Genomic DNA, 22,196 nt, shown 5'->3' with positions numbered 1-22,196 from the left:
AAGCAAAGCCCAGGAACAAAAGAATTCTCAACTGTGTCCTTTCAGAAAAGAACTAACACCTATCCTCCTCAAGTTATGCCATGAAATAGAAAAGGAGGGAACTCTTCCAAACTCATTCTATGAAGCTAGAATCACCTTAATACCAAAACCTGACAAAGATGCATCAAGGAAATAAATTTTCATACTAATAACACTGATGAACATAGACGCAAAAAAATCTTGCTAAAATACTGGTAAATTGCATACAAAAGCATATTAAAAAGATGGTGCACCATGATCAAGTGGCGTTCATCTTGGGGATGCAAGGTTGATTTATATACAGAAATCAATAAACATAATTCATCACATTAACAGACAAGAATCACATGGTTATCTCAATAGATGCAAAAAAAGCTTTTAACAAAATACAGCACCCGTTCATGTTCAAAACACAAGAAAAACTAGGGATGGTAGGAATATACCTCAACATTGTACAAACTTCTTATGCTAAGCCCAGGGCCAATATCATTCTAAATGGAGAAAAAAATGAAACATTCTCTCTAAAAACTGGCACAAGACAGGGATGCCCTTTTTCACCACTTCTATTCAACATTGTCCTTAAAGCTCTAGCCATAGCAATTAGGCAGAAGAAAGAAAGTTAAGGTTATGAATAGGAAAAGAAGAATTTAAACTATCCCTATTTACCCACAATATGATTCTATATTTAGAAGACCCAAAAAATTCCACCAGAAAACTTCTAGAACTAATAAATAAATTCAGCAAAGTAACAGGATATAAAATCAACACATATAAATCAACACCTATAAATACATTAGTGATGAATCAATCCACTGAAAGAGAAATTAAGAAAACTACTCCAAACATAATAGCCTAAAAAAACAAAATCAAACAAACAAACAAACAAAAAACCTTGGAAATCAATCTAACAAAAGAAATGAAAGACCTCTACAATGAAAATTACCAAACACTAAAGAAAAAAGTAGAATTGAAGAAGACCTCAGGAGATGGAAAGATCTCCCATGTATTGGATAGGCAGAATTAATAATGTCAAAGTGGCCATACTACCCAAAGCATTATACAGATTTAATGCAATTCCTAATTAAGGTTTCAGTGATGTTCTTCATATAAATAAAAAAAAAGCAGTCATGAAATTTATTTGGAAAAATAAGAGGCACAGAATAGCCAAAGTAATTCTCAGCAAGAAAAGTGAAGCAGGAGGCATCACAACACTAGATCTTAAATTATACTACAGAGCTATAATAACAAAAACAGCATGGTTTTGGCACCAAAACTGACATGAAGATCAATGGTACAGAATAGAAGACACAGAGACAAACCCACATAAATATAGTTAACTCATTAGCCAAAGGGGCCATAAACATACATTGGAGAAAAGATAGCCTCTTCAACAAATGCTGCTGGGAAAACTGGAAATCCATATGCAACAAAATTAAATTAAACCCCTATCTCTCACCCTGCACAAAACTCTACTCAAAGTGGATCAAGGACTTAGGCATTAGACCAGAGACCCTGTGTCTACTAGAAGAAAAAGTTGGCCCAAATGTTCATCATGTTGGCTTAGGAACCAAATTCCTCAACAAGACTCCTAAAGCAAAAGAATTAAAATCAAGAATCAATAAATGGGATTTTATCAAATTAAAAAACTTCTTCACAGAAAAATGAATAATCAAGAACATGGAGAGCCTACAGGGCTGGGTTTGTAGCTTAGGGGTAGACTGCTTGCCTAGCACATGAGGCCATGGGTTGGATCCTCATCACCACATAAAGATAAATAAATAAAATAAAGGTATTGTATCCATCTACAACTCCAAAAAGAATTTTTAAAAGGGAGTCTACAGAATGGGAGAAAATCTTTGCCACCTGCAAAGAACATTAATCTCCAGGAGATATATATATATATATATGTATAATAGATATAGGTATAGATATGGATATAGATATATATATATAGATATATCTCAAAAACTGAACACACAAAAAAACAAACAGCCCAATCAATAAATGGGCAAAGAAACTAGACAGACACTTCAAAGAGGAGACATATGAATGGTCAACAAATATATGAAAAAATGTTCAACATCACTAACAATTACAGAAATGTAAATTAAAACAACACTGATATTTCATTTCACTCCAGACAGAATGACAATTATCAAGAATACAAGTAACAATAAATGTTGGTGAGGACTGAGACCTGGGGGTTGTTTGATGGTGGGAAACAGGTACACACATACATTGCTGGTGGGACTGAAAATTGGTGCAAACACTCTGGAAAGCAGTATGGAGATCTCTCAGAAAACCTGGAATGGAACAATCATTTGACCCAGTTATCTCACTCCTTGGCTATACCCAAAGAATTTAAAATCAGCATACAATAATGATGCGGCCAGGGGCTGGGGATGTGGCTCAAGGGGATGTGGCTCAAGCTGTAGTGCGCTCGACTGGCATGCCTGCAGCCCGGGTTCGATCCTCAGCATCACATACAAACAAAGATGTTGTGTCCGCCGAAAACTAAAAAATAAATATTAAAAAACTCTCTCTCTCTCTCTCTGTCTTTAAAAAAAAAAAAATGCGGCCATGCTGCCATATCAATGTTCACAGCAGCTCAATTCACAATAGCTAAGCTATGGAACTAATAACCTAGGTGCCCCTCAACAGATGTATGGATAAAGAAAATGTGGTACATGTACAACATGGAATATTACTCATTCAGAAATAAGAATGAAATTATGGCATTTGCATGTAAATTGATGGAACAGGAGACTATCATGCTAAGTGAAATAGGCCATTCCCAAAAAGCCAAAGACCAAATGTTCTCTCTGATATGCTGATGCTGACTCACACTAGGTGAGGGGAGGGGGGAGTGAAAGTTCACCAGATTGGACAAGGAAGAGTGGGGGGAGGGGAGGGAGAATGAGAATAGGAAAGACAGTAGAATGAATTGGACGTAACTTTCCTATGTTCCTATATGAATACACAACCAGTGTAACTCCACACAGGTACTACTGCAGAATGGGAGGATATACCCCATGTATTGATATGTTAAAATACATTCTACTGTTATGTACATCTAAAAAGAACAAATAAAAAGATTTTTAAATTCACATAACATAAAATTAACCATGAAAGACTTCAGAGTGTGTGGTACAGTGGTTCATGTTCCCATCTTCATGAGTGAGGAAGCTGAGACTTCACTTACGACTTTCAAGGTCATCCAGTCAGTTGGCTGGGGAGAGAGGATTCTCCTCTATGAGGCAAAGGGCTGACAACTCATCTCTGTATTCCCAGAGCTCGAGCAAAGTTGGTGCTCAGGAAAACACTATTGAAGGAATGAATGATAGAGAGAATGGCAGTGAATGGCCATGAGCCCACACCATTCCATGTCATGGCTATACCTCCTTGGGACCTTAGTGCCTGATAAGCGAGTCCCTGACGCATAACAAAGCAGGCTGGTAGAAGAGCCAAACTTACATCCTTAAAACAGATGTGATCCTTTCCCACTATGGCCTCTATAAAAGCTCCACTAACCCTTGAGGATATAACACCCTCCAGTGGCCCTGACATGAATGTGGGTTGCCATCAGCTCTGCCCTCACTAGCTGTATGTGCTTGGCCAAGTCATTTAACTTCTCTGAGTTGCAATTTCCTCATCTATGAAATTAGACAAATTATAAGGTTTATGTTACAGATAAAAAGAGACAAGGTCTGTGCAAGGTTTAGCATGATGGTCTGATTATGACAGTATAGTTGCAGGCATAACTTTCTTCTGGACTCTTTATTTTTGTCTCAGGGTATTTAACCCATTTCTGGTCCCCATCTCCTTCCTACTTTTGCAGAAGGTGGTCCTCCAAATGGCTCTGACAGGCTCAGAGAAAGGTCCTGGGTAGTCCTCAGTGTGTACTGTTCATTAAATATTCCCCATTCTTTCCTTGGGTAGTGGTAGGATTCGAGTGAAACCAATGACTCGCCATATGACGTGCAATTAGTTATGTGACTCGCTCTGACCAAGAGAATGTGTCACTTCCTAGTGAAAGCTCTAAGAGCCAGTACACTATTTACTGAGCTCTTTTCCTCATATAACTGGCAATATTCTTACAGCTCTCTCAGACAGTCAGGCCCTGAAGTGAGGGTGATGCACAGAAGAGCCCCAGGTCTGCCAACAGTGACCATGTTACATGGAGAGGAAATCAATCTTTGTTGTTTTCAGCCACTGAGATCTGGGGGTTGTTTGATAACACAGCAGGACCAAACTCATGCAGACTGCATAGGAAGTGGAGCTGAGAGGCTGTCGGAAGAAGTCGATTGGTCATGGCTAATGGTTGATGACTAATCTTTCTCTCAAAGGTACCAAGAGACAGAGCAGGGATGGTGGGTCAGTGAAAGCACAATCTTCCCAGCAGCCAAATTCAAGAGTAAGGGGCTTCCATGAGACCACAAAGAGGGCTCAACATGGGTCAAGGGTTCACTTCCAGATTTATGTTATGCCCCACTCTCCACCACATAAGAACTTGGCTAATCATAAGATGCCAGATCAGAATTAAAATGAGCACTGACATTTCTTGCACTCTTTTTCAGAACCAACCCATTGTCCCTTATACCAGTGGCTTCCCTATCTGACGTGGTAGTAAATGCATACAATAAGACAAATAATAGGTTTATTAGAACAGATGTTTTTGTCTGGGTTTTGTTTGTTTGTTTGTTTTTAATGAACTCAGAGAAATATGCCTAAATCCTAAGTGTCTGATTTAGCGAATTAGCATCAGGCCAAGACCCCACCATTATTACTCAGTTGGCAAATTCTTGCAGGATGCAAACTGAGGCACGCACAGAGGCTGCACCCCAAAGTGGTGTGAAACCAGTGATGTGATTCTTGAAACCTGGACCCACTTGAGGGTACAGAATCATTGGGTCATTGGATATTAGAGAAGATTCGCAAAGAATGTCTAGAGAGACCTGAGCCGAGAGAAACCACATCTCACTGCTATAGTTCAAATGGTGCATGTCCCCCAGAGGCCTGTGTGGTAAAGGTTGCTCCCTAGATGATGGCACTTTTGAGAGGCATAAAACCTTTAGGATTTGGAGCCTAGTAGAAGGAAGTTAGGTCAGTGGGGACCTGCCTTTGAAGGAGATCCTGGGACCCTGGCTCCTTCCTCGCTCTCTGCTTTCAGGCTGCCATGAGGTGAGCGGCTTTGTCTACTGCCCACTCCTTCCTGTGATGTTCCGCCTCACCATAGACTCAAAAGCCATGGAGCCAACTAAATATGAACCCAAACGTCTGAAACCCTGAGCCAAAATAAACATGTCTTCCTTTTAAGTTATGTATCTCAGTTATCTGTCACAGCAATGGAAAACTGTCCAGCACACCTACCCAAGAAGGGAGGAGTGGGGCTGCTTCCTTTCTTGCCCCAAACTAGAGTAAGGGACTTCAAAGGGGCCACATGGAGGACTCCACATGTGTCCCTAGCTGTTAAGGAGACCAAGTGGGCTGGTATCTGACAACAGCTCAAGAAATCCTGAGCTCTGGGAGGAGCTGAGCCAGAGGGCTGCTGTGCTGGGTGGCCCGCACTCACACATGGACTAGATCTTCCCCAAGCACTAGGTCTGGACCTCTTAGGCAACAGGATCCCAAAAGAAAGTCTGTTTGGAGTGCACTACAAAAAGCAGGGGCTGTGCCTACCTGGGGAAAATGCATTACCTTTCACCTAAGATATGCAGTCAAATATTCCAGTGAGGGCCACAAAAAAAAAAAAAAAAAAAAAAAACAAAAAAACATGAAAGGCCCTTGCCAAGGATTGAGAGGGGGAAGCCCCTGTGACAAGGCTGCTCAGTAAGGAAGAACTCCCTGCCCCCTTTCCATCTCCCCTCTTCCCACTTGCAATTCTAAGCAACCAGGCACCCATCCCTTCAGACAGGACACTGCATGGTGTTTATTAAATACTGTGAATTTCATTCAGCTGAGAAGAGTCCAAATTTGTCATTGCTATGAGTTGGATATATGGTGTTCCCCCAAAAGCTCATGAGTGAGACGAGGCAAGAATTTTCGGAAGTGAAATGATTTGGTTATGAGAGTTTAACCTAATTGGTGATTTAATCGATTGGTGTGTATTAACTGGGCTGTAACTGTAGGCAGATAGGGTGTGGCTGAAGGAAAGAAGACACTGGGTTGTGACTTTGGGGTTTATATTTTTTTCCTCATGAGCAGAGCTCTCTCCCTCCCTCTCCCCCATCTCTCTCTCTCTCTCTCTCTCTCTCTCTCTCTCTCTCTCTCTCTCTCTCTCTGCCATGTCCTGATGTGCTTCCCTCTGCCATTCCCTTTCAACATGATGTTCTGCCTCACCTTAGGACCAGAGCTATGGTGCTGGCTGACCATGGACTGAACCCCTGAAACTGTTAGCCAAAATTAACTTTTCCTCCTCTAAGTTATTGCTTCCTTCCCTCATTCCCAGGCAGTGGCTCTCACCTGCAGTAAGTGAGCAGCTTTCGCTGTAGATGAGAGCAGAGCCTCTGGTTATCACCTGGCACTGCACGTTTCATTCGTAGAACGGAAGCTGTATCTGCTGTCACCTATGTCCCTAAGCATGATCAGAAAAGTCATGGACCTGATTTTAAACATCATCCACAACCAGGAAAGGACAATCCTGAGGGAAAACGTGAAGTGAAGACCATATTGCTTTTATGATAACATCCCATGATGGCTGCCTACTCCATGAGCTCCAATGTGATGAAGATATCACATTTTGAGGTCTTCACCCCAAATTGATGAATGAATGTTTCTAAATGAGGTCTGAGAAATGATTTCAAAATCATAAATAAATAAATGTCCATTCTGCTGTTAACCAGAGCCATTCCTACTGAGGAGGGTTATGCCTATTTACATAATTCACCTTAGGTAAATTACAATATAAACATGCATAATGACATTTATAAACAGTCTATGACATGTGGGATGTCATAGTCTCTCAGTGTATTATCTCATGCAGCCTCCACCACAGTCCTGCAACTAAGGCTTGGGCATTTGTTTCTACATAGGAGGAAGCTGCCAAGGGGTGGATCCAAGATACCAGACTGGGTCAGTCTGACCACATTGTCTCTGTAGTCTTTTTAATCTTCTGTTTGCCTATAAGACCCACTGTCTCCATTTTCCAAAATATAGGGATGCCACATGGTTCACTCAAAGACAACCACAAATGGCCACAAATGGGATGGTTTCATAATCAACAACATGGGCATTGGCATCAGATTGCCCATGTTCAAATCTCAGAGGGATTGTCCATTAGAGTTCTATCACCAGAAAAGCTGCCTAGATAAAAGATTAAGTTTAAAACATTGCCTAGCACATTAAAAAAAAAAAAACCTTTCTGTACACCTTAGTAGCCATGTTGTAATTATTCTGGCCCTTGAGACATGGCAAAAGAGGTAAATCCCTCTGGAGAAGGTTTTCCTGCTTCACGATTATTTCTTGGATGTTCAGGGCTGGTTCTTTGTTCTTGGAAGGCTGATCATTCAAATATAGCAGGGACACTGCCTGAGGTCTGAAGGATATAGATCTAAACACGTGTCCCATCATGATTCCATCAGGTTCCCTTGTAGAGTCATCTTCCTTTGGGGATTACCTGTAAAAGCTCCTGGTAACAAATAGCAAGATAGCATATCAACCCATGAGTCCGTCAATGACCCTGCTGTATTTCCCTGGATTGCTTTGTGGACATGTGTTGTGTTTCTTTGGAGGGGGCTATCTGGCAACCCACTCTAATTCCTTTCTAGCATTTTCCCCACTGTGGGAATATCAGTCATCTGGACAACCACAACAGCTCAATGCCACCAATTTTTAAATTCTCAGGAATTCTCTTGTGCTGATTGTTAAATGGGGGACAGATAAAAACCTGTCATTGTGTCAATGTTATTGCCATAGCAGTCAGCGGATGCTACAAATCAGGGCTTTTCTTACTGGCAAACAAGTTGTTAAATGTTTACTAGCACAACACTAGGCACACTACTTTGGTCTGGCCAACTGGTCCCATCAGAGGCCTTGACTCTCAGACAATTGATTCAAGACAGCATACACCCACTGGCAATAGCAGGAGCACATGTCGGGGGTGAGGGGTGGCAGTACTCACACCAGCTACCCTTCCCTGACATGGCTTTGGCTAGGTCTTCCTCCTGTCTGACTTCCTTTGTTTCCTGCCCAATTTTCAAGTCTTCTCCCATCTTCCCATCAATTTTAAGAGCTTCCCTTTTCTGCTGTTAACCAGAGCCATTCCTACTGAAGAGGGTCCTGCCTTATATAGATGATTAATCATCTGATAGAGCCCCCTGAGAAATGAGAGGAAACTCATTTTGATTTCTCAAGAAGGGCTGCTCTGGAGCAGAGGTGCCTGGGCTCATTCGTGTAGCAAACATTTATGGAACATCTCCTACAAGCCAGGTACTACCCTAGTGTCAGGTTATGGAACTGAATAAGATTGACATATCTCTGTCCTAAAGGAATTTGCCACCAAGTTAATTGAAGGCAGACATCAAACAACTAATTATGTAATTACTTCTGTGGATCATTCCATCATCATTGGGTCATGTCAATCTACAGACAAATATTTGAGCCTTGCAAAGAAAACAGCAAAACAGTCTGTGCCTCCCTTCTTGAGTTTACAGTTTAGCCAGCAACATGGGTGTGTGCCCATGAAGCTGAATAACTGTTCCCATAAGTTTCCACTTGTAAGGAGCGTGGGGGACTCATAGCTTTCAACTTTGGAGTTCAGGGAAGGCTTTGTGGAGAAAGTGGGTTCTGCACACTTTGCTTGGCAATGGTGAGCAAAAAGGATTCGACAATACAGAAAGCATACCTATAAAATTAGCTACCTGAAAATCGACCACCTAATGGGGACCCCAAGTTAGCACTGCCACGAGCACTCTCTGCACAGCCACAGGATCCAGTTATGCAGTGTTGTATAGCCAGCTGTTTTCATTCAACAATATGTCATGGACATTTTCCCCTGCCAATTATTCCCAATCTACATCACCACTTAAGCGGCCAGAGAATATTCCATTATACGGATGTACTCTAAATTAATCAAATCCCCATTGATAAACATTTAGTGTTGTGGTCAAGGGCGCAGACTCTGGAGCCCCAAATCTGAACATAAATCCTGGTCATGCTTCTGCCTGGCTGCAGTGATGATGCGTGGAAAGCCATCCTCTTTGAGAGAAGTTTCCTTTTCTATAAAATGGAGGTATTAAACTGGTGCAATGGCAAATGCCTGTAATCCCAGTGACTCTGGAAGCTGAGGCAGACGGATCTTAAATTCGAGGCCAGCCTCAGCAACTTGGCAAGATCTTAAGCTACTTAGTGAGATCCCTCTCAAAATAAAAAGGATTGGAGATGTAGCTCAGTGGTAAAGCACTCCTGAGATCAAACCCCAGTATCAAATAAATAAATAAATAAATAAATAAATAAATGTATTAATACCCACTGGAGGGATGGTATGGGTATTTGTAAAATATTTAAAACAGTGTCTAGCACACAGTAAATGCTCAATTAAGGCTTACAGTCCTAGGCAGAGCTATGATCATACTTTGTGTATACAATGTTTTGTCCTGGGGCACCCTTCTTAGTACCTTTTTAGGAAAAAACACTTTCAAGTGAAAATAGTCCAACTGTACACATTCCTAAAATACCAATCCATATCATTCAATCGCCCAGAAATGTACCAACCGTTGGCGGGCAGGAAGCCCCTGTGGTCCGGTGGGAGACAGTGGGAACAGCCACTGCCTCCTGCCTTAAGCCACCAAGACCCTCACCAGCCATCTGCCAACCAGCCCGCCAGGTTTCCTGCCTTGCCCAACCTCCTGGGTGGCATTCTGGAATATGAAGCTAGGGAAACATGACCAGTCAGTCAAGTCAGACCGTCTCACTTTGATTTCTAGAAGGAAAGCTAGAGTCTAGGCCACGTTCGAAAATATAGGTCAAATCTCGGTTTCTGTGGTTACCAAACACTGTCAACCACAGGGACTGCCTCCCTGGGGGGGGGGGGTGATGCCAGGGTTCCGAGGCCTGGCAGCCTGGCCTGGCTCCCCTCGCGCTGCGCCTGCCGCCCCTGCTGGGGTCCTGGCTCTGCCGCCCACGGGGCTTGGAAGGTCTGCAGCGAGTGCCTGGGCGGGGGCAGCACCCAAGGGCCCCGCGGACACCCTGCCCTTCGCTTCTGGGGGGGAGAGTGCGGGAGGCTTGACGGCGCTGCCCACGGGGTCCGGGGTGGCCCCGATCCCCCGGCAGCGCTGCCCGCCAAGCCCTCCGCGCCCGCGGCTGCAGGGAGCGTCAGCCCCGGGCACCGGCCGTGCCCGCGGGGAGCCGGGAGGAGGCCGGGCGCCGCGGGAACAATGTGGTGGGTTGTTTTGCCGACTGTCAGCCTCGTTCCCGGATCCTCCTTTCCACGCCCCTTGGCCTAACCGCCACAGGCCCAGCACGCTGAGGGAAGAGCCCCCTTATTTGGTCTTGGAAAGAAAGGGGAAAGGTTATCCTCAGATGCCTGCGGCGTTGGGTCATCCGCCCGCAGTCGCTGGCCCGCACCGCGGCGCGGTTCCGTCTCCCGCCGGTAGGTGGCGGCGCCGGGCAACGCCTGGGGAGCAGCCCCGACTGGTAAACAAGCCGCGGGTTCCGGCACCTCGGGCGGGAGCGGGGCTTCTTTTGTCTGTGTGGGTGGGGAGGGGGGCAGGGGAGGAGGCGGGGAGAGGGGCGGCCCGGGAAAGGGAGGGGAGAGAAAAGAAGAAAACAGAACCCCGTTTATGGAATCTGGGAGCTTCCCAAATTGGAAAATGTGCTTCAGTTTGAGGGCGTGACTTGGTCTGGTCGATTTCTCGTGAACCACTTGAGAGCGGGAGGCGGGAACCCGTCTTAAAGTCAGCCTTGACGTTGGGATGCAAGTTTCTTGGGGTGTGTTCATGAGGTACTGTGTGGTTCAAGGTTTACTGTCGTCTCCCCCCCGCCCCCTTCCTCGCTTCCTTCTCGTTTTCTCTCCTCTTTCCTTCTTCCTTGCTTTTCTGGCTGCTCAGGTGAGCCTAGTGGTGGGAAGCGAGCCACCTGCCTCCCAGTGGCCCGAGGATGGGAGCGAAGGTTTCTCAGCGCTAACCCACCGCAGGCTGGTCCTTGCACAATCTTATTGTTGATTCTCACCCCACACTAGCAAGATAAGAATCATCACCGTGTAATCTGGAGCTCAGAACGACCAAAGCCTCCCTGACAGTAAATGGTAAAGCTGGGATTTGAACCCGGATCCTTCCCAACCCCAGGGCTTGCTTCAAAGCAAGGTTAAAAACGTGTTACCTCTCCAGTGACTCCTCCAAGTAAAGCTCATGTCATGTGTATCATTCTCCAGAAATCTTTTTTTTTTTTTTTTTAAACACGACTAAAACAGTAACTGATTGGGAGTCCTCAGCTGAACAAAGCAAACACAGTAACAGCTAAGCAGAGGCCAGTGTAATTGGTGAACTTGCCCCCGAGGTGGGACCTGAGCCTGCCTCTGACATTAGCTTTGGCTTTCACCGCCTCCGGGCTCTTGCACGTCTCTAAGAAGCTGTAGGGTAGCATCCTGAAGGGGTACTTGTTGCTCCATCAAGTCATTCCAAAGTGGGCCCTGCCAGGCGTGGAAGCTGTTGCTAGCTCTTTATTTTCTATTTTAGGCAAATTGCAGGCAACCCTTTTGTTGGCACATCCTACAAGCTCCTCCACCCCTTCTCATTGTTCCATCTGCCTCCTGAGGAGGGTACCAATAATTTTCACTGGAAAGACCTGCTTCATGTTTCTTCATCTGGAAAGAAATTAATTTTCCAAGTCACACAATTATAGACAACTTTTGAAAGAGTTACCGGAGTGACAGTTCTGTGCTTACCTTAGATGTTAAACAGTACCCTTTTTTTAAAAAAGAAAAATTTGAATAAAATTAAAGAAAAATTTTTTTTCTTTTTCATGAAATAATTTTTTAAAATGCTGATCTACTGAGTTGTTTGTTTGTTCTTTTTTGGTGGGGTGGTGAAGAGGTTTCCAGGAATTTACTTAGCTGAATGCATAGTATATTTCTGTGGAAAATTACAGTAAGGATATCTTGTAGATTCTCATTTTCTGGTCATTGCCTATTGGTTACAACTGACTCTACAGTTGTGAACCAGTTAAATCACTGGAGTGAAGCTGCCCATTCTGAAGCTGAGCTTTCCTATTGATCCCATGTCCTGCTCCCCAAGAGCCTGTGGCCCCTCATGATACTGTGTCTTAAGTTCCTGGAGGACTGGCTTCCTCTCCTTGGCAATTCCTCTGCTATTCCCAAGAACCAGTTTCAGTGAGAATCAACACTGTCCCTTCCAATGGCAGCTGGCCTATCTGGATTTTTCTTGACATCCTAGAGCCCAATCCCCAACCTAGAATCTGCAAAAGTCCCTAGGGAAGGTCTGGAATATGGCAGTGGGACTACTGCCTTGTCCCTTCCTTCCCAGACATTCTGGACAATTGGAGTGTATTCTTACTCTATGCTTCATATGGAAATTCTCCCCACTGTGAACACTCCCCAAATCTTGATTTAATTCCATTCAGTTGCCTGGATCTCTGATCTCTGTTTACGCCTTGAGGCAGGTGGGGCCCAAGGAATATCACACTGTACCACCACATCTCAAGAAATGCCACTATTCAGAGGGGCAACACGCCAGCAATGGAGCATTGGCTTGGGGGACAGAGCTGCACAGCCTGGCCCACACTCCTTAAACTCATTGTGCTTTTAGGAGGATTTGGTGAGTTCTTCATTTGAAGGTGATTTAGGACACAATCTGGTCTATGGGGAACACAGTAGGGCACACCCCCCAGGTTGTTTTGAGGATTAAATGAAGAAAACATCTGTAAAAAACCCTTAACCCAGAGCCTGGTACTTAGAAAGGGCTAAAAGTCTGGTTAGCAGTACAATCAGCTGCCTCTTTTGGGTGTGGGTTCTATAAACTATTTAAGGCTCTTTATATATGCATTTGAATTCTTAGGAAATCTAGGATATAGATAAAATATGTGTACAGAGAATTCAGGTTCCAGTTAAGTAAATTACCTACTATGCCATAACTGGTGTGTGGCAGAGCCAAGAAGCACCTGATCAAAGCATGTGCCCTTTTGATTATGAGTAGCTTGGGATGAAAGAGCGGTATGACTAGTGAGCTAAAAGGTCTTCCTGGGAGGGGAGCTACAATTGACTCCTCAATATGAACTTCTTTCGGCTCTTCCTGTGTCCTTGTAGTGGTTGTATAGGAGGCAGCGACATGAAACTGATTACACACATAGATATAAGTGTCAGTGGTCAGTAGCTACCTTTCAGTCTCTTGATTATTATCTGCTTAAATCCCAACCCACGTGGAGCCCTTTTAAGCTCAGGCATGTCAGAATTCTGTTTTTGTGAAAGAAATACAACCTCAATTGGTTTAAGAAAAAAAAAAAAGGTGCAGTTTGCTCTCAAAACTGACAGGGAAAGGGCAAGCTTCAGGCATAGCTTGTTCCAGGAGATTAATGACATAATCTGAATTTGGCCTTATCCTGATCTCAGCAATTTTGGCTTTATTCTCAGGTTGGTTCTCTCACTGACCTCTTTTTTGGCTTTCATTGGCTGGACCTAAGAAAATTTAAGAGATCTGATTCCCTAAAAGAAAACTCATGGTTCTCTTTATTAAAGGAGGCAGGAATGCTGGGAAAGCAAGAAAAACAGAAGAACTATCTCACCCTGCCTCTGTACTACCATCAATCAGAAAGAGGGTAGAGAAAAAACTAATGGTGAGCATGTCTGCCATGAGAGGCACTTACAGGTCAACAGGGAGAGAAGGTGTAATCAGAACTGTCCAGTTACAGAAGGAACCTAACTCTTCCTGTTTGAAGTCAGCCTAGCTAATTTTAAATGACAGAGTAAAACCTTGCTTTCCTTAAGGATTGTGTAAGATCTCTAGAAATTCCCTAATTCCTGTTGTGGCAAACTGTTTTAACAACATAATGTATAATAAAATAAATATAATACTGTTGTGGTTTAGTTTATGAGGTGTCTCCCAAAAGCTCATGTGTGAGACAATGCAAGAAAGTTTGGAGGTGAAATGGTTGGGTTATTAGAAACTTAACCTAATCGGTGCACTGGAAAGGATTACCTGGGGGTGACTGTAAACAGGTAGGGTGGGGCTAGAGAAGGTGGGCCACTGAGGTCATGCCTTTGGGGTTTATGCTTCGTCCTTTTGAGTGGAGTAATCTCTCTCTGCTTCCTGGTAGCCATATTCCGACCTGCTTTCCTTCACCACACTTTTTCACAAGAATTCTGCCCCACCTTGGGCCCAGAGCAGTGGATCAGCCTTTTATGGACTGAGACCTCTGAAACAGTGAGCCCCCAAATAAATATTTCCTCACCTATAATTGTTTTTGTCAATTCTTTTGGTCATAAAAAGGAAAAAGTTGGCTAAAACAAATAGCTAATAAAATGTTAACAATATAATATACACAAATAAACATAAACGTATATATGTACTATTATAGGATAATGACATAAATAAATGTGAACATGCAATAAAGTCTTACTGAACTGAACCAAAGATCCCTACAGACCCTTAATGGGAATCACCACACAAACAACCATAGATACAACATTACAAATCTGCACCTAGTGAATGCAGACTGTTCTGTTTGGTCACAAACTGCGTGATGATTTGTTCCTCTCACCAATCTGATGCAGTTCAAGCTGGTGCCTGAACAAATTGGCAGATTATTAGATGTCATGGATCTTTGGTCACTTCTCAAACAGTCAAGCTTGAGAATGTTCACTGGACAAATTCTAAGGGTGCTGCTTTCCTGCTATTAAATGTGCCCGGAGCTGAGGGAGAAGCCACTGAGTTTCTTCCCACATTCAAGAGCACCCCAGGGGTTGGAAAATGGTCAGGCTTCCCATGTTCTGTATGGGGGTGAGTGTTCCCTCAGACTCTCGTACCCAACCCCTGTTCTGCACTGTCACCTGAGATAGAGACTCTGGCTCCCAATCAGAGGAGAGCACTCACAGTGAAATTCCTTTTAATGTTAAACAAGGTTTCCCATTTATCCAAGAACACTTCAATGTCAAGTCCCACCGAAGGAGCAAAGAGTAGGGAGAAATCAACCGGAACAGGTGTTAGCATCTCCAGAGTATATCTGCGTCCTGCTGTCTGTCTCTCCTGAGTCTCTGACCTCTGGGCACTGTTCATTTTCTCCTTGGGTTCCCTCATCGTGCAGGTTTGTTTTAGACTTAAGGATGGTGACAATGGTTGTCACTGAGTGCTCACTATCTACTAAATTTGTTCAGACCACATTTCATTTCATCCTCTATTAGCCCTGGATGGGGGGTCAACTTTATTAGGTTCATTTCACATAGAGGAAATTGGGGCTTTAAAAGTTCATGTTGACTAATATATGAAAAAATGTTCAATTAGAGAACATTTTTTAATATAATTAGAGAAATGCAAATCAAAAGTACTCTAAGATTTCATCTCACTCCAGTCAGAAGGGCAGTTATCAAAAACAAGCAACAGTAGGTGTTGGTAAGGATGTGGGGGAAAAGCACACTCATACATTACTAATGAGACCGCAAATTGGTGCAACCAATCTGGAAAGCAGTATGAAGATGCCTTAGAAAACTTGGAATGAAACCACCATTTGACCCAGCTATCCCACTCCTTGGTCTATATCATAAAGACTTAAAAACAGCATACTACAGTAATGCAGCCATATCAATGTTTATAGCAGCTCAATTCACAATAGCTAAACTGTGGAAACAACCTAGAAGCCCTTCAATAGATGAATGGATAAAGAAACTGTGGTACATATATGCAATGGAATATTACTCAGCATTAAAAGAGAATAAAATCATGGCATTTGTAGGTAAATGGATGGAGTTGGAAAATATCATGCTTAGTGAAGTAAGCCAATCCCAAAAAACCAGGGGTCAAATGTTTTCTCTGATAAATGAATGCTAATCCATATGGGTGGGGGCATGGGGTAAGTGGAGGAACTTCAGATGGTGCAAAGGGGAGGGAGAGGAGGTAAAGGGGTAGAAAAGATGGTAGAATAAGTCAGACATCATTACCCTAGGAACATGTATGATTGCACGAATGGAGTGACTTTACTTCATGCACAACCAAAGAAGTGAAAAATTCTGCTCCATTTATGTTCAATGAATCAAAGAGCATTCTGCTGTAATGTATAACTGATTAGAATATAATAATATTATAGAATATAATAATGTAATTGATTAGAATAATAATAATAAAAGGTCATGTTGGCCGGGTGCAGTAGTACATACAATGCCTGTAATCCCAGTGGCTCAGGAGGCTGAGGCAGGAGGATCGTGGAGAGTCAAAACAAGTCTCAGTAACAGTGAGGCGCTAAGCAACTCAGTGAGACCCTGTCTCTAAATAAAATATAAAATAAGACTTGGGATGTGGCTCAGTGGTCGAGTGCCCCTGAGTTCAATCCCTGGTACACCCCCACCCAAAAAATGTTCATGTTGTCACTTGCCCCAAGTCATACAGGGAAAAAGTAGATGGAATCAGATGCAAACTAGGGCCCAAGTAATTTGTCCATCTCCTCCCTCCTTTCTTTCTTTCTTTCTTTTTTTTTTTTTTAGAAACAGATTCTCACTATGTTGGCCATGCTGGCCTTGAACTCTTGGGCTCAAGGACTCCTCCTGCTTCCTGACCATCTAGGACTGGAGACATGTACCACCACGCCCAGCCTTTCATCTTTTCATTGCTAAGGTAACTAGTGAACATTTGCTAGATATTGGGCAGAGTCCTGGAACCTGTGAATTTAGTGAGCAGCAAAACTGCTTTCAGGGAGTTTAGAATCTATTCGAGTGACAGACATGAAAAGAGGAATTACAAATTACATTATTTCAAATCATCTCTTGCTATGAAGAAGAGGTACTTAGGGCTGTAAAAACATATGACATGGAAATCTAACTCTGTCCTAGTTCACCCCCAAAGCTGACCCTTGAGACAGAGTTCGGATGCAAACAGTTCATTTGAGAACTGAAAGCAGAGAGTAGGAATGAGAGACTGGGGGGTGGGGCATCACTAAGCAGCATACCAATGACTGACTTTCTGCTGTGGCCGGAGGGAGCTCAGTCCTGCTGGAGAGGCTCTGAGTGACCACCCAGAACACATGGCAGAGGTGTGCTACCTGGAGTGAGGGACTAGGTGCTTAGCATTAACTTCTGCCCCTGGTGGCGTGGAGAGAGCTGGTAGTGGGGTACTGACACTTGCAGCACTTTCAACGTGCACCTGAGTTGGCTGGATACCCAGCTGCAGCCACAGAAGACCCTCAGGCAGAGAGAGGCAAATGCTTGCTGGAGTGAGCTGTCAGATCACTAGGAAATGTCCACCCAAGTCCCAGGACTCATGGGTGTCAACTGTGTCTGGTGCATTAATCTGACCCACGTGGGGCAGAGGAGCAGCACATACAAATTTACATCACATCCTGCTATAATACTGTTGAACCCCCCTAACTTGAAAATTAAAAATGTTCCAAATCCCAAACTTTTGATCCTGAACATGATACCACATGTGGTAAATTCCATACCACAAAATGGTTTCATGCTTTTCTCTCCCTCTCTCCCCCCGCCCTTTTTTTTTTTTTTTCCAGTGGTACTGGGGATTGAACTCACAGGTGCTTTACCACTGAGCTACATTCTCAGCCCTTAAGTTAGAGTCTAGCTGAGTTTTTCAGGCTGCCCTTGAACTTGTGATTCTCCTGCCTCAGCCTCTAGAGTAGTTGGGATTATAGGCTTGTACCACTACACTTGGCACTGAAAAATGTTTTTCAGACAAAGTGTTCACATATTTATCACAGTACCAACCTACTAGTGCTGAGCTAGAAACAAGAATAAAAATCATTTTTCCCAATAACATATGCCCAACTGTCCAGATAATGGAGACACCTTCAGCTTGATGTGGTGGGATGATGGTGTTTGGACACAGTGTAAATATGTGCACCATCTCATGTGCAATTCCTTACACACCAGCTTGGTTCTTCTCCAGTTCCTCCATTTGGAGTTGTACCTGATTTTATGAATAGTTTTCATCTGAATCCAATAAGAGAATGAGACAATTTTGCTTTGTCTTTTGGGCAGAAATCACTTGTTCCTGAAAGTGCTATGAGAAGACATGGGGAGGAATGAGGTCAAGTGCACACACCATGGGGGATAAGAAGGAGAGAGCAAGATTGATTAAAATATCCTACAACATTACCTTCATGTTATGTATATGAGTTGTATGTGAAACACAGATAAACTTCCTGTTTCAATTTGGGTCCCTTCCCCAAAATATATCATTATATTTATATATATATATATATTTTTTTTTTTCCAAATATTCCAAAATCTAAAACATTTCTGGTCCCATGATTTCAGATGAGAGGCACTCAACTAACTTTCAGAAGTATGAGCAACATAGGAAATTCATCTATTTAAAACTAATTTTATTTTATTAATAATACTAAAACTTCTTTATCCCTAAATATTTCATTATTAATATTTTAGAGTAATGTGATTGAAAATGTTTCACTTTTTTAAATTGATTTACCACTCTAATACTGTAATGTGAAAGCCTGCTTCTAAGCTTAGTTTACTTGAAGACTTGGTTTTAATAACTACTCAGGGGCTGAGGTATAGCTCAGTAGAGTATTTACCTAGCATGTGAGAGGCCCTGGATTCAATCCCCAGCACTGAAAAATAAATGAATTCAGGTGTAAGATAATTTTAAAAGATGACTGATTCCAAATGGCAGGCAGGGATGCTTGCCAAAGTGCCTTATGACTTCTATGTTTTAGTCCCTCCATCAGCTGATCAAAACTTTTAAAAATGAGATTCAGATAGTAATTCTCCATCTCCTTTGAAAATTTTCGGTTATTACTGAAATTAATTTACAAGGCATTGTAATATTTTATTATTTTAATTGTGATAAAATAAAACATAAAAGTTACCATCTTAACAATTTTTAACTATAAAGTTCAATAGGATTAAGTATATTCATCCAGAACTCCTTCATCTTGCAAAACTAAAACTCTATACCTATTAAATAAGAATGCAGTTTTACATTTTTAATAATTGGTGGGCTCAAAATTCAATTACATATTTCATTTGGTAGATAGAAATTTTGTTTCTAAGATGTTAAATATACACATATGTTTAAAGAGAATGTATAGTATTTTTTTCTTACAAAATCAAAAGGCACAACAACATGTTGGAAACATCTAAAAACATCTGTTTTATAATTATCTCTGTAGCACATTTCCTTCCAAAGCAGTTAATTTCTAGTTAATTATCCAAAGCAGCACTTTTTCTTGAAGGTACAAACAAAATTTATTTTCTTTTTTAAATTTCACCTGTTACATACCTGTAATATTGAACATTACTGGTCATCCCAGGAAAGGCCAGTCAAAAAAGACAACACTTGTTTCTTGAGGTCACCATTTGGCATTACAACATCATATAAAGATAGACTCATGGGCTGGGGATGTGGCTCAAGCAGTGGCGTGCTCGACTGGCATGTATGCAGCCCGGGTTCGATCCTTAGCACCACATACAAAGATGTTGTGTCCGCGGAAAACTAAAAAATAAATATTAAAAAATTCTCTCTCTCTTTAAAAAAAAGATAGACTCATATTTGAAATACCTTATTTGCATCAAATTAACCACACCATGATTTTTTGGGTATCATTTTGTGTATTATTGGCTTCCAACTGTCCTATGTGTGCAATGCTTTGTTTCTGAATAATAGGGAGTGGCCGTCATCTGTAGTGTTTTTCTCTGAATTCCAACCTTAGACCTTTTATAAAAAGTTTCAGTTAAAGTAGCCATCCCTGCTGTGCTCACATTTGCATAGTTTTCCCACAAAACATCATCTTTAATAAAACCATGTAATATTGAGAATATATCTTCGGTATATATTTCCTTTAATAGCTTCCAAACAACAGATTGAAACAAATTTTAGTAAACACCATAAACTGATACATATTTTTAAAATAAACTCATTGTGCTCTCAACTATATAGTAAGTAGCCCCTATTGCAGTTTTCTAATTCTTGTGTTTTAAAATCTTCAATAATAAGTTCTTCTATCAGAATTTGCTGATAAAAATTAATGCATTTTAGTTTGTCTTCAATGTTTGTCTTTAATTTTACTACTTATTATTTCTGCTATTTTTACTTATCAAAAGAACAAATACCCGTAAAAATATGTGAATTTTGGTCATTTGTGCAAAAAAATCTTAGCAGAGGCTTCTACATATTTATGCTTTTAATGAAATGCTTTAAGGTTTGGATTAACATTTCATTAAAGATTGACAGACAAACTGCAGAGGTGACCTTCATATTCTGGATGTTAAAATTTTCAACATCACTAAAATATATAAGTCTTGAGTATTCAGTTCATTGTGTAACTGGGACTCAGATCAAAATATAAATTTTTTTCTGAGCTACAAAAACTCCATTTTTTGCTCTTTCCAATCAAAACCACTATCCTGACTTCCAACATGATGGATTCATTTTATCTTATTCATATAAACAGAATCATACATCTTTTGCTCCTTTTTTAGCTCAATGTTTTTAAGATAAACTCAAGGTTTGTGTGTATCAATACTTCATTCTTTATCACTGTATGTAGTATTATTCCAATCTCAGATATATGAATGAACCACAGTTTGTTTATCCAGTCTCCTATTGGACATATGGGTTATTTCCAGTTTAAGACAATCATAAATAAAGTTGCCATAAACATTCTTGTACAAGTTTCATAGAGTAGGTTTTTATTATTTAATTTTATCAGAAACCTGAGTTATATTCCCACCAAAAACAGATGAGAGCTCAGTCTCTTGAACCTCTGTTAGTCTTGATCTTCATTTTTTAACTACTCTGTTTGGTATCTATTGATAATGCATTGTGGTTTGTGCATATCTGCTGTTTGTTTATTTATCTGCTTTTGAGAAATACTTGTTCACATATTTTGCCCATTAAAATTCATTTGTCTATTTATTATTCAATTTATAGGACTCTCTATATATTCTGGATCTGAGTTCTTTTGTGTGTGTGTGTGTTGGGGGGTAAACCAGGGATTGAACTCAGGGGCACTTGACCACTGAGCCACACCCAGCAGGGTCTCACTGAGTTGCTTAGTGCTTTGCTGTTGCTGAGGCTGGCTTTGAACTCTCCATCCTCCTGCCTCAGCCTCAAGAGCTGCTGGTATTACAGGCATGCTCCACCATAGCTGGCTGGATCTGAGTTCTTTATTAGCAAATATTTTCTCCCACTTGGTGTTTTACCTGTTTACTTTCTTAATGGTATCTTTTTAAGGGCAGTTTCAAATTCTGATGAAATCTAATTTATCAATTATTTTACATCATGAGTAGCCTCCTTTTTTTAATAACTCTATACCACTCCTAGGTTATGAGTATATTCTCCTATGTTTTTATAGTTTTAGGTTTACTTAACTTACTTATTATACATTTTGTGAAAATTATACTATATTGATTGAGGATTTGTCTTTTTCTCTGTATAACCTTGTTGATTTTTAATTTATATATTTGAGGATATAATATTAGGTGCACATACATTTTAGATTATTATATGTTCCTGGTGAATTTAATCTTTTATTATTGTAAAGTGATCACTTTATCTTTCATAAAACTTTTGGCCTTAAAATATACATTATCTGTTGTTAATAAGGCCACATCAGTTTCTTTTTTTAATTTTTCATTTGTCCATCCTTTTAATTTCAATTTTGTGGCCTTTTATTTTAGATGTTTTTTACTTAAGCCAGCTTATAATTGAAAAATTTTTAAAAATTAGTCTATCTTTGTTATTTAACTGGAGAACCCATTTACATTTTATGATATATTTGGGTTTATTTGACATCATATTTTCTGCCTTCCAATAGTTCTATCTGGTATTCATTTCCATATCTGTCCATGGATGTATGGATGAATGGATAGATAGATAGATAGATAGATATATTAGATAGATAGATAGATAGATAGATAGATTGATTGATTGATTGATTTACTATAGCAGTGGGCTCAGGTAATGATGAAGGCTGAGAAGTTCAAGATCTGCAATTTACTCTAAACCCAGGAAGTGGTTGGTATAAATTCCTGTCTGAGTATAAAAGCA

General features: G+C 41.2%; 1 protein-coding gene across 1 annotated transcript; it reads left to right on the top strand.

Annotated features, from left to right (window-relative positions):
* The first annotated feature begins 10,050 nt into the window (after positions 1–10,050).
* On the top strand, positions 10,051–21,074 carry LOC144377677 (uncharacterized). The gene is made up of 3 exons (XM_078049070.1): positions 10,051–10,606; positions 16,661–16,790; positions 18,164–21,074. The coding sequence occupies exons 1-2, from the start codon at positions 10,051–10,053 to the stop codon at positions 16,729–16,731; spliced, it is 627 nt and encodes a 208-aa protein (XP_077905196.1). The 3' UTR covers positions 16,732–16,790; positions 18,164–21,074.
* The last annotated feature ends 1,122 nt before the right edge of the window (positions 21,075–22,196 follow it).

This window comes from Ictidomys tridecemlineatus, chromosome 5, assembly GCF_052094955.1.
Source record: "Ictidomys tridecemlineatus isolate mIctTri1 chromosome 5, mIctTri1.hap1, whole genome shotgun sequence".
Taxonomy (NCBI): domain Eukaryota; kingdom Metazoa; phylum Chordata; class Mammalia; order Rodentia; family Sciuridae; genus Ictidomys; species Ictidomys tridecemlineatus.
This window is presented reverse-complemented; position numbering and strand designations above follow the sequence as displayed.